Genomic DNA, 13,742 nt, shown 5'->3' with positions numbered 1-13,742 from the left:
GAGTAATTATTTTGAGCACTGCATATGTTGTAGAACTAGATAATTGTAGATCTTTTGTGTATATTTATGTGTCTGTTAATTAATGTTTGTAAGTATATGTTTTAGGCTTGTCAAAACTCACAAACAATTGTTCACAGATACGTTTCCGCAAATATTCAAAGGTACTGTCTGTTGTTTCTTATTTCAATGGAAGACAAAGGTCCTGAGAAGTCTGCGTGTAAACGAGCCTTTAAGTAGACTAGAGATGTGGTTCTAGTAAATTTCGAAGTAGAAAGTTTATTCTAGTAAAAATAGAATTGGATTATGGGGCTAATACAGTAGAAGAATTAGAAATAAGGATGTAGATTGTATTTGAAGGATGTTTGGAAACTAGGTAAGGTATTATGTATTAAGATTGTAATCAATCAAGTTTCGGCGTTGGGTTTTATTCTGCTTATTCTTGAGGAAAGAAAGATCTTAACCCTATAATTTAGTGTAAGATTTATCAGGAATCAAGAACCAAATACAAATAGCACCTGTACTTCTATCTAAGTTTAATTTTAGCTTTGACGTTAATTCTAGAAGACTGTGGATTGCCGAATACAAATTGTGTATGATATTAGGTTATCCGAAATGTTTCTTTTGTTTTATAAGGAAATAATAGACGCACGATGTTTTTTGTTTTATATTAGTTTATTGAATTATGCACGGACATAATAATAGAAATAATTCAATAAAATAAAATAAAATAAAATAAAATAATGTAATACAGAAATTGTTGTTTATCTATTATCACCTTGTGAACCGAAAGAAACTTTCTGGATAACCTAATACTATCGAAACAGCGAATATAACATAATACAAGTGCAAAGATCGTAAAATGCAAGACACAGAATGAAATTTATACCAATCTTTGCTTCAATATTTTCTAAAAGTTGATATTACAAACAGAAGACATTGTATCGCAATGCTTACAACACAGAAAATGAAAATTATATTAATTTTTATTTCAATATTCTCGACAAGCTTCAATTTCAAACACAAGACATTATATCCAATGAATGATTACTTATTAAGCCTTAAGGGTCATACCTAATTCAATAAAATAATATTATTGTGATATGTATAATTTTATGTGCTAGACTAGGTTAGATGCGTAGTAATGATACTTGTATGTGAATATCAGTGTTTGGAAGTATGTGTGTCCGCGGCGTTTCAAAAACAAACGAATGTAAACTGTTCAATGGGAAGAAAGTGCTGAGACCCGTGCAAATGTGTATCGATGAATATCTTTGAAATCACTCGTCAAATAAATATATAACTATTCTAATATGAATTCTAAGTGTAAATTTAGTGTTCCTACATCATTATTTCGGCTATTAAGATCTAAAATTCTCAACGAATATAAAACAAAAATTGTTAATCTATTATCGCCATCTGAAAGGAAAGGAACTTTCTGGATAACCTAATACTATCGAAACAGCGAATATGACATAATACAAGTGCAAAGATCGTAAAATGCAAGACAGAATGAAATTTATACCAATCTTTGCTTCAATATTTTCTAAAAGTTGATATTACAAACAGAAGACATTGTATCGCAATGCTTACAACACAGAAAATGAAAATTATATTAATTTTTATTTCAATATTCTCGACAAGCTTCAATTTCAAACACAAGACATTATATCCAATGAATGATTACTTATTAAGCCTTAAGGGTCATACCTAATTCAATAAAATAATATTATTGTGATATGTATAATTTTATGTGCTAGACTAGGTTAGATGCGTAGTAATGATACTTGTATGTGAATATCAGTGTTTGGAAGTATGTGTGTCCGCGGCGTTTCAAAAACAAACGAATGTAAACTGTTCAGTGGGAAGAAAGTGCTGAGACCCGTGCAAATGTGTATCGATGAATATCTTTGAAATCACTCGTCAAATAAATATATAACTATTCTAATATGAATTCTAAGTGTAAATTTAATGTTCCTACATCATTATTTCGGCTATTAAGGTCTAAAATTCTCAACGAATATAAAACAAAAATTGTTCATCTATTATCGCCTTCTGAAAGGAAAGAAACTTTCCGGATAACCTAATACTATCGAAACAGCGAATATGACATAATACAAGTGAAAAGATCGTAAAATGCAAGACACAGAATGAAATTTATACCAATCTTTGCTTCAATATTTTCTAAAAGTTGATATTACAAACAGAAGACATTGTATCACAATGCTTACAACACAGAAAATGAAAATTATATTAATTTTTATTTCAATATTCTCGACAAGCTTCAATTTCAAACACAAAACATTATATCCAATGAATGATTACTTTTGACCATACCCCCTTCAATTATCACTGATACGATGATCACAAGATTGCGCATAGGATGCCTGGAGGAACGTCTGAATTTCGAGGATCCCTTAGCTGTACTGGCGGAAGGAGGAGCAGGCCGAAATGTATGTATTCGGATCGGCGTTTCCTGCGAGCTCCGTGTCAGCGAAGGGAGCGACGATGATGGATGACTCGAAATATCAGAGCAATCGAACTGAAATATTATTTTTAGCGCGGCTCTCTGGAGCGGCGTGCACGATCCATATTTTACCAAGGCGATGCGCCGCATTTATCACCCTATTAAAATTGATTCGCGCGCGCAAATTGCGCGCTGTCTTCGTATATCGTGTTCTTTGGCCAGTCGTCTGTAGTTTCCTGACGCGAGACTCGTCTGTTTCCTCGATACGAAAACGTCGGACCAGTGTATACTCCTCGAACATGTGTATTAAAAGTAAATTCCTGTAACGTAAGCTAAAACGAAGGTATAAGTAATTATTTTCTCATAAGAGGAATCAAGCGTGGAATTTTTCTTTTGATCATAACCATTCGTAAACTGCTGCGTTAAGTAGTAAGCGAAATGTATTTACTTTCGAAGCGGTCGCTCTTTTAAGCAATTAATCACTGACATAATATCCCATAGATGGTAATACAGTTTTCGCTTTATTTATATTATCGACAAAATTGAACAAAGACAAGATGGAAGAAGGGGGGGAAGAATAAAGGAAACGAAGACGAATCCTATTTAATTTTATAATGATATTTTTTATTATCATCCATTTCCATGTCCACTTATCATCTGCTTTAGTGCTTAATCCGTCGAAAGGGGTTAAACGAAATCGCGAGCGGTCAGAATAGGATGAAACAATTCTCTCTGTTTTATAAGTTTGTATGAACGAATGTACACAATGATCGCCTTCCATTTACAGTTATCTCTTTTTTTTTTTTTTATCGCTTTTCCATTTTTCTTTTCTCCGTTTCACGTTCAGAAGATGGAATCTTCGGATCGCGTGGTTATTCATACATTCAGAATCGAATAAACAATGTGTATTTCTCATGTATCTATGTATATGCGTGTACGTGTCCGTGTGTACATGTGTTCGTGTGTACGATTATCGTAAGCGCGCTATGTACAAAGAAGTCCTCGTGTAAACGATCGTGGCTCCTTAAATGCCATTTGTTATTTAATTTTTCTTTTTTTTTTTTTCTTTTTATACAAACCAGATACGACGACTGGCGCACTATTAAATATTTTCCACTGTCGAGTCGAGGTGAAAATCAAGGTTTCACGCGTCGCTAGCTACGTGATCTAATCTCGTAACCGTTTTATGCTATTGTTTCTCCGATAACGACGCGAGTCCCTTTATTTGGTTCGCTTACATCTGTAGAGTCTAGTAGAAATTACGACGAAATAGATGGATGATCCTGGCGAAGAAACGATCAAGTTTCGTGGCGTTCACATCGCATAACCTAAAACCAGAAGCAACGAAAAATCTGTCTTTCCTTGTACAATTGAAAATAAACGTCGAAAGAGTATAACTGCGTGCAACTAAAACTTCGTCGACGTTCGACGGATCGTTCAAACTCTTTCGTGACGTTTAATGTGGAAATAAAAATTCTTGAAAGATGTGTGAACGATGTCGAGCAGCAAAACGAACTTCCGATAAAGTTCCGCCATTTTTTTTTTTCACGAAACGTTCTTAACCTGCATGAAAAACTACGAGTACACCTTTCATCATCCTCTAAAGCGTTTACGCTTCCACGATTAGTGTTTTCTGTCCTTTGTTAGTGTCACGACCCACACTATCGATCTTCTCTTTCTTATTTCATTTTCTGGAATCTTCTGGTTAAATTAATCTTCACCTCGCACTAGCTTCCTATATGTACACGCGTTATTTCACTAAGAATTATTGCTCGTGAATTGCTGATTCACTTTCCCAAATATTTTATAGTATTTCAAATATCTTTCGCGTTTTCCTTTTAACCGTCAGACGAACAGGTTACTATAAGGAAATAGCATCATCGATACGGTTGTTGCCTCGCTTGCGCGACGATATGGTGTCGCGTTAAGCACACGCGAACTCGAATGATTGGAGACCCGCGCGATCATCATGGAATTATCTATTACATGATAGAAATCGTGTTTGTTTTAAGTTAGAAAGATTGCACTTGCACCTGGTTATTTTTTCTATTTTTCTAAATTTCTAATTTATTTACACACACTCTGCCACATGAACCTGAAATCGCACTGTTTGAAAATCACCTGTCGGTCTTCTCGACGCGTTTTCAACTTCTTCCAGTTGATCGTCGGTACAGGTGAAGCAATCATTGATACGGACGGAAATGATTGAAGTGCCCGGTACGAAGATCATTGAAATCGCTCCATTTCCTCTCTATTGAAATTCATTATCGAATTTTCCAGTCAAATGCTCTCTCCGCGTTTCTATTTGCACCTGTTTAAATCGAGTCTTGTGTTAGAAACTCTGGATCCATCGTATCTACCAAATATTATTTACATTTTCAAATTATCATGGTTTCATTTATATCTAGAAGGTCCATCACACATAAACTTCGATTCCGATCGAAGAAACAAAAGCCCATGTCACGGCTACAAGAAATTGTTTCTGATCCTGAAACCCTATTTACACGATCATAGCCTATCGATTCTATTTAGGGAAATATTTATAATGAATTAGTCGCTCGGTTTATTACAGAAAATCTCAGCTTTCAATCAATTTTAATCATTCTTCAAATTTCTTTCAACAAAACAAACAGGAAGAAACAATCTTCATTGCTACATCTTCGACTATGGTAATTTCTAACTCGCAGAAATTCACTTCCATCACCAACGCAACGTTCACATATCCCACGGCTGTCTCCGTTTCACGTCGTTCTAATCCATCTACATTCAAATCCGAATCTTCCTCAACGGCCACTGCCTACTAATGCAACACTTGCAACGATCACAGGGAGCGCCATCAATACAACGCGTTCAGGAGACACTGCTCGTCGCTCCAGTCCAACTGACAAGGGTTCTCGGTCTCGTGAACTCAGCTGAGTTGATAATATTCCGGCGCAAAGTCGTTGGCCAGGTTCGTCAGGAAGTTGAAGTCTGACGAACTGTTGCTATTGTCCGCGGATTGTGGCGGGGCAGATGTGTGCACTGGTTCCGCGTAAAAGTTGCCGTAATTGTAGGAATCGGCGTTGCCCTCCGCTTGGGTGGCGCTTCCTGGCGGAGTGATGACAGCGGCAGTGGCTGCGGCGATCGCGGTTGCCGTAGTGGTCATCCCTGGCGCTGGAAACGGATCTGGTGAAGACACGTAACTGTTGGGAATGTTGGACGCTTCGCCGCCCTGATGGACGTGCAGTTGACTGGTTTGCTCGTAGTAAGCGTTTGGGTGGCACTTGGTGCCTGCTCGATAGTCCGCGGAACTTGGATGCATGGGAGGCTGATGCGTGACGTAACCTTCTGCCGTGTGTTGCTGTTGATGTTGTTGCTGCTGTTGGATGTCGTTGTAATAATGTTGCGCAGTTTGAACAGATACAGCAGCGTGGCCGTGAGAGGCAAGATTCTCACTACTGGCGTGATAGTTCCCGCTGTTAGGGTAGCCGTAATTACCCGGTGTCATGTAGTTTTCAGTTGTTTGGTCGTGTTGAGCTGAGTAACCTTGGCTGGTGTTGTAGGCGTTGCTACCTTGCATGGTTCGATGATAGGGCGCATGATAGGGTGGGCCTGCTTGTGTATAACCGTTGTACTCCCCTGCAGCGTTGGCGTATTGGTTTTGTTGCTGATGAAACTGCATGCTGGAGTTGTACATCGTCCTGGAAGCTGCGCCCGTAGTCGCACGCACGTGATGACCCACTCGGGATCCTAGGACTTGGTTTTGTCTGGCGTACAGCGGATGAACCTCACCTGGGTAGGAGATCCGAGGTTGTTGATAGGTATCCCTGGAGCAATAATTATTTTGCGATTGAGTTTGTTGCGCGGCTGCTGGAACAGTTTGTCTACTAGGTACTCCGTTTCTATATTCGATGGCAGATGTCGATTGGTACACGCTTTGTTGTGGGAAGTGCGTTTGTTGATTGTTGCTGATGTTCCTGCCGCCGTGAGGAGACATCGTACCCGCGTTCGTCGACCCATGCATCATGGGAGTAGCCACGGAGCTGGTAGACGAAGGAGAACTTCTTGGTCTTTGCATGTATGCTGCGTGTGTAGCTTGAATCCCCAGAGGACTTCCCTGCTGCAACTGAACAGACACTGGCGTCCCAGGTGTCGAAGACGGTGTGAGACTTCTGGTAGAATTTTGACCAGGCAGTACAGGCGTGCTGACAGTCGAATCGGGCATTGCTAATAAGACACCATTGCTGTTTACCGAGCACAGTTCCTTGGTATTCGCCGATGGAGACTTCTTGCTGACGGAAATTTGCTGCTTGCCCGGATTCGGACTCTTGTGGCCGCTCTCCACTTTCACTCTGACATCGCTGGACAATTTCTTCGTAGCCACGCTCGGCGATGTCACTTCACTACCGTCTTGTGATCTCGAGTCATCGTCTGCTATCATCTTCTCGAACGAACTGGACACGCTGTTCGTGCTACCAACGCTGCTGGCTCCATTGCTGTTCGCGTTGAAAGCTGGATTGCTGTTGTTGTTTGTTGCTGTGGGTGTGTTATTATTGGTACTGCTGTTTCGCCGACCCGACGAGCTCAGTTCGGTCACGTCACCAGACAGTGTGCTGCCCACGTCGCTCACGCCAGATATATCACAGTTGTGGCAGCTCTTCTTCTCGTCGCTGTCTATCGCCAGCATTTTCTCGCCCTTCGACTTCTCCATTCCGTCGGACGTCGAGCCATCCTTCTCGTCACCGTCCTCCTTACTTAGCGTTTGACGTTTGTGTTTCATTCTTCTGTTTTGAAACCAAACTTTCACCTGTAATCAGTGGAATGAACCGTTTGCTTACGCTAGAAGCCAGTTGATACAGAAAGGCTGCTCATCGGGGATTTCTTTTTAATCATTCTTACCTGCCTTTCCGTCAGGTCCAAGGATGCGGCAATCTCGATTCTTCGCGGTCTACACAGGTACTTGTTAAAATGGAATTCTTTTTCTAGCTCGAGCAGCTGTGTGTTCGTGTACGCCGTCCGTAATCTTCTTGGCAGGCCATTTTCTGCAACGTAACAAAGTTGTCTCTTTTATTTCTTTTATTCTTCTGCAATATTTTCGCATTTTGTAAAATGGGAGAGCACTTTACCAGAGCGTAAATATTCTGCTGAGTATAAAGCTCGTTATCGAGTTGTAAATCTTAGATCGTTTGACACGTGTACGTCGCGTCGGATAAGTGACGCGGTCTAATAATAAAGGGAACATTCGGATTTGCTAATTAGTCATCTAATCGCTATGTTAATGGGAATTGCTTAGGAATTGTAATTGCATTCCATGCTCGTCGTGCGTTAACAAATCTATGCGGATCTTTCGGGGAAAACACGATTCTTTCATTTTCAACGTCGGAAGGATTCACCTTTACATTTCTCGACAATCTGTCATTATTTTTATCATCATCTAATCATTCTTTTCGTCTACGATCATCAGATTTCGATTACTTAACATCGCCCACTTTTAGAAGATTTATATGTATCTTCAAATCTATCAGATTATCGTCTTTCTACCTAACTAATTGTTTGTAGTCGCGTGAATATTTTCTTCAACTATTTCGTACCACTATGAAATTCTCTTCTTTGATAATCGACTGATATAAAAGTCAGAAACCCAACATAAATGAACTTGTTATATTCTTCCCATGTATTCTTCATTTAACTTTATTTACGAGATAAGAAATAAGGGAAATTGAAAATATATCAACACAGTCCGAAATGATCAGACTATTGTCTTCTTCCCTAACTAATTGTTTGTAGTCGCGAGAATATTTTCTTCAACTATTTCGTACCACTATGAAATTCTCTTCTTTGATAGTCGACTGATATAAAAGTCAGAAACCCAACAAAAATGGACTTATATTCTTCCCATGTATTCTTCATTTAACTTTATTTACGAGATAAGAAATAAGGGAAATTGAAAATATATCAACACATTCCGAAATGATCAGACTATCGTCTTCTTCCTTAACTAATTGTTTGTAGTCGTATGAAAATTTTCTTCAATCATGTTGTACCATTATAAAATTCTCTTCTTTGATAATTGTTTCACATAAAAGTCAGAAACCCAACATAAATAAACTTGTTATATTCTTCCCATGTATTCTTCATTTAACTTTATTTACGAGATAAGAAATAAGGGAAATTGAAAATATATCAACACATTCCGAAATGATCAGACTATCTTCTTCTTCCCTAAGTAATTGTTTATAGTCGTATGAATATTTTCCTCAGTCATGTTGTATCACTAAGAAATTCTCTTCTTTGATAATCGACTGATATAAAAGTCAGAAACCCAACAAAAATGAACTTATATTCTTCTCATGTATTCTTCATTTAACTGTATTTACGAGATAAGAAATAAAGGAAATTGAAAATATATCAACACATTCCGAAATGATCAGACTATCGTCTTCCTCCTTAACTAATTGTTTATAGTCGTATGAATATTTTCTTCAACTATTTCGTACCACTATGAAATTCTCTTCTTTGATAAGCGACTGATATAAAAGTCAGAAACCCAACAAAAATGAATTTGTTATATTCTTCCCATGTATTCTTCATTTATCTTTATTTACGAGATAAGAAATAAGGGAAATTGAAAATATTTCAACACATTCCGAAATGATCAGACTATCGTCTTCTTCCCTAACTAATTGTTTGTAGTCGCGTGAATATTTTCTTCAACTATTTCGTACCACTATGAAATTCTCTTCTTTGATAATCGACTGATATAAAAGTCAGAAACCCAACAAAAATGAACTTGTTATATTCTTCCCATGTATTCTTCATTTATCTTCATTTACGAGATAAGAAATAAGGGAAATTGAAAATATTTCAACACATTCCGAAATGATCAGACTATCGTCTTCTTCCCTAACTAATTGTTTGTAGTCGCGAGAATATTTTCTTCAACTATTTCGTACCACTATGAAATTCTCTTCTTTGGTAATCGACTGATATAAAAGTCAGAAACCCAACAAAAATGAACTTGTTATATTCTTCCCATGTATTCTTCATTTAACTTTATTTACGAGATAAGAAATAAGGGAAATTGAAAATATATCAACACATTCCGAAATGATCAGACTATCGTCTTCTTCCTTAACTAATTGTTTGTAGTCGTATGAAAATTTTCTTCAATCATGTTGTACCATTATAAAATTCTCTTCTTTGATAATTGTTTCACATAAAAGTCAGAAACCCAACAAAAATGAATTTGTTATATTCTTCCCATGTATTCTTCATTTATCTTTATTTACGAGATAAGAAATACGAGGAATTGAAAATATATCAACACATTCCGAAATGATCAGACTATCGTCTTCTTCCCTAACGAATTGTTTGTAGTCGCGTACCATTACAAGATTCTCTTCTTTGATAATCGATTGACATAAAAGTCAGAAACCCAACAAAAATGAATTTGTTATATTCTTCCCATGTATTCTTCATTTATCTTTATTTACGAGATAAGAAATACGAGGAATTGAAAATATATCAACACATTCCGAAATGATCAGACTATCGTCTTCTTCCCTAACTAATAGTTTATAGTCGCGTGAATATTTTCTTCAACTATTTCGTACCACTATGAAATTCTCTTCTTTGATAATCGACTGACATAAAAGTGAGAAACCCAACAAAAATGAACTTCTAATTATTGAAATATGTATAATTGTATGTGCTAGACTAGGTTAGCTGCGTAGTAGTAATACTTGTATGTGAATATCAGTGTGCGGTAGAATGTGTGTGCGCGGCGTCTCGAAACAAATGAAAGAAAGTGCTGAGGCGCGTGCAAGTGTGTATCGATGAATATCTTTGAAATCGCTTATCAAATAAATATATAACTATTCTATTCTAAATTCTAAATGTAAATTTAGTGTTCCTATACCAATATTTCTACTATTAAGATCCAAAATTCTCAACAGTTATATTCTTCCCATATATCCTTCATTTAAATTTATCTACGAGATAAGAGATACGGGGAATTGAAAATATTTCAATACATTCCGAAATGATCAGACTATTTTCTCCTTCCCTAACTAATTGTTTTTAGTCGCGTACCATTACAAGATTCTCTTCTTTGATAATCGACTGACATAAAAGTCAGAAACTCAACAGAAATGAACCTCTTATTATTGAAATATGTATAATTGTATGTGCTAGACTAGGTCAGCTGCGTAGTAGTAATACTTGTATGTGAATATCAGTGTGTGGTAGTATGTGTGTGCGCGGCGTCTCGAAACAAATGAAAGAAAGTGCTGAGGCGCGTGCAACTGTGTATCGATGAATATCTTTGAAATCGCTTATCAAATAAATATATAACTATTCTATTCTAAATTCTAAATGTAAATTTAGTGTTCCTATACCAATATTTCTGCTATTAAGATCCAAAATTCTCAACAGTTATATTCTTCCCATATATCCTTCATTTAACTTTATCTACGACATAAGAAATACGGTTAATTTCAAATATTTCAACACACACCAAAATGATGAAAGAATTAAAGTAAAGCAAAACACAGTCCTTGTCCCTGTGCTATATCACACGACTTCTTTCCATCCCTGCAGAGTAGAGTCAAAGGATGAAGCTGCAAACGAGCTCCGTAAACATCGTCACCCCTGAACATCCATTGAACGTTAACATCATAGCATCCAGTAAAAGCGAACGTTCGCTTTTTGCTCGATTACGACACACTCAAACGGCAGCTTAATTAATGATTATTTAGGCGTGTGAGCGAGGGGCGACGGCGGAAACCGATGGCGCGAACAATGCGCTAGTTGAAGACGCCCCATGTAGTAGACGCCACCACTGTTTCGCTCGACGTTCCATCGAGTTTCATCGTTCCTTGGCAACTTTCGGCTAAGTTCTCAGCCGGTGGTATTCCATGTCGATGCGAAACATCTCTGGTAATTATTATCTGGTAAGAAACTTGTCGTAAGATAACGAGGGAAGCTTCGCGACGAAGGAAGAGGAAGTCACGTACGGTTCGCGATCGTCTGAAAAGGGTTTCAAAGTAAGAAGCAACGTTTATTACGGCTCTATGTTGCTCTTCCTGGTTAAGGGCGTATAGTAATTTACGTGCTGCAACGATGTAAACAATCATTAATAGTCCGCTATCGTAATTACAGGATTTTACCAGGCGGCTGACACGCGGGTAATATTTCAATCAAAGTCTATATGCTTGCACATTCGCGCGTCCATACAGCCAACCTGGAGAACCTCGCGAAGGAGGGAATATTTAAATGGCCGACGCACGGCTTAATGCAAAATTCAGCTGGGAAAGCGTGTGGCCGATAAAGCAACGGCAATTAACTGAACGCGTTCGCTGAAATCGATTTTTCCATCTCCATCAACGTGATCCACATGATCCACGTTGTAACAGCAACAGGACGATTTTTCTCGCTGTTTTTTTTTTTTCTCTTCCTGCTTGTGTGGCTTTTTTCCCATCCTTTTCGCCTGGAATTCCTTTTTCTTTGACGATGACGAAATAGCAATCGCGTAACAGTCGCCGGTACGCTTTGTATGAAAATCGAGCTGGCTAGAAGTGGCTCGCCTTGGACACGACGTTTAGAGCGTTTACGATTGTTCACTGTCGCCAGAGTAATTCAATCGTTCCTTTCTCAGAACGCTATTTTTCCCCTTCCTTTTTTTCGTCATATCGTGTCCGAGAAGCGATAGGATCTTCGATTGCTATGCTGCAGGATGCTATGTAAATATGAAACCGGAATTTCTGTATGGAAAATACACGTTTATTGTACGAAAATGATTAAAAATATTTTATTCGAAGTATTGCCCATCGCTAGCTATACATTTTCCCCACCTAGTCTGGCAATTGGTGGATGCCACGCCAAGAAAACTGTCGCTCTTTTGAGGCAAACCAGTCATCGAGCCGTTTTCGTACATTTTCGTAAGAGGCGAAGTGCTGGTCAAAAAGTGCGTGTCCCATCGATACAAATAAATGGTAATCGGACGGAGCCAAGTCTGGTGAGTAAGCCACGTGCGAAAGTATTTCCCAACTGAACGCTTCGATCGTTTCCTTGACCGGTTTTGCTGTACGCGATGGTGCATTATCACGAAGCAAAATTACTTTGCGTTGCCTTTTTTGATATTCTGGTCGGTTTTCACGCAAAGCTTGATTCAAATCGATCGTTTGTCGTCGGTAGCGCTCAGTATTAACGGTTTCGCCAGGTTTTAACAGCTCGTAGTAGATCATACCCCTCTGATCCCACCAAACACAGAGCATCGTCTTCCGTCCATAGCGATTTGGTCTCGTAGTCGACGTCGGTGGTTCGCCTGGAGCTTAGGATTCTCAAAATATATCCACTTTTCATCGCCAGTCACAATTCGGTGGAGAAACGACTTTCTTTTGTATCTGGCGAGCAGCATTTCGCAAGTGGTTTTTCGGTTTTCCTGCTGTCTTTCGTTCGGTTCATGTGGAATCCATTTTCCCACCTTCTGCATCTTTCCCGTGGCTTTCGAACGTACGGAGACGGCTTCTCGCGTCACGTTTAATCGATCAGCGAGCTGTTGTTGCGTTTGAGCGTCATCCTCGTCCAACGATGCTTGCAATTCTCTGTCTTGAAACTTTTTCGGTGGCCTTCCACGTTCTTCGTTCCTCGCGTCAAAATTGCCACTTCTGAATTTTTTAAACCACTCAAAGCACTGTGATTTACCAAGAGCATGCTCGCCGTAAGCTTCGACAAGCATTCGATGCGATTCTGCGGCAGTTTCCTTCAAATGGTAACGGAAAATCAATGCTGTCCGCAAATCGTAGTTTCCAGGCACAAAATTCGACATGTTCAACGCTACTGCAAACTATGCTGTTGTATGAAACTTGTATTGTTCCGAGTCGAAAAAGACTTTTGGCATCAATGACGCAGTTTAGCGATAACTACATTATCAGCTAGGGCCATTTATAGGCAAATTCCGGTTTCATACTTACAGGCCTGATAAATTCAAAGGATATGAGACTTTGCAGTATCTCTGATACGATGGATGTCTAACGTTCGAGTATTTTACGTTCCTCTTCTAAGAATTCAATCCTCAAGTGATTATACCTATCGAACGATTCGCGTTAACAAATGGCGGGCTGAAAATTATAGTAGCGCAAGGCAAGATTCTGAGAATTCGAATTTCGTCAGGTACTTCGAAGTATTATTCCCTCAGTTTCATGATTAATTCAATTACAATTTCATTCTCTGCTACAGCCGGAGGAAACGCGACTGTACAGTAGTACTGTACAGTCTTTTATGGAAACTAATTTCTTCT

The 13,742-nt window shown here is 38.6% G+C and overlaps 1 protein-coding gene across 1 annotated transcript in view; it reads right to left on the bottom strand.

The window, feature by feature from the left end:
* Positions 1 to 3,066: 3,066 nt before the first annotated feature.
* The window catches only part of LOC139996864 (uncharacterized), a 75,049-nt gene continuing 64,373 nt past the window's right edge, over positions 3,067 to 13,742 (bottom strand). The window contains exons 2-3 of the mRNA XM_072021374.1: positions 7,343 to 7,485; positions 3,067 to 7,250 (exon numbers count right to left, since the gene is read on the bottom strand). Coding sequence (XP_071877475.1) covers positions 5,373 to 7,250; positions 7,343 to 7,485 — 2,021 coding nt within the window. The 3' untranslated portion in view covers positions 3,067 to 5,372. The remainder of the gene's footprint in view (positions 7,251 to 7,342; positions 7,486 to 13,742) is intronic.

The sequence above is a fragment of the Bombus fervidus genome, chromosome 19, assembly GCF_041682495.2.
Source record: "Bombus fervidus isolate BK054 chromosome 19, iyBomFerv1, whole genome shotgun sequence".
Classification (NCBI taxonomy): Eukaryota; Metazoa; Arthropoda; class Insecta; order Hymenoptera; family Apidae; genus Bombus; species Bombus fervidus.
Note: the sequence above shows the minus strand (reverse complement) of the source record. Positions and strands in the feature narration are given on the sequence as shown.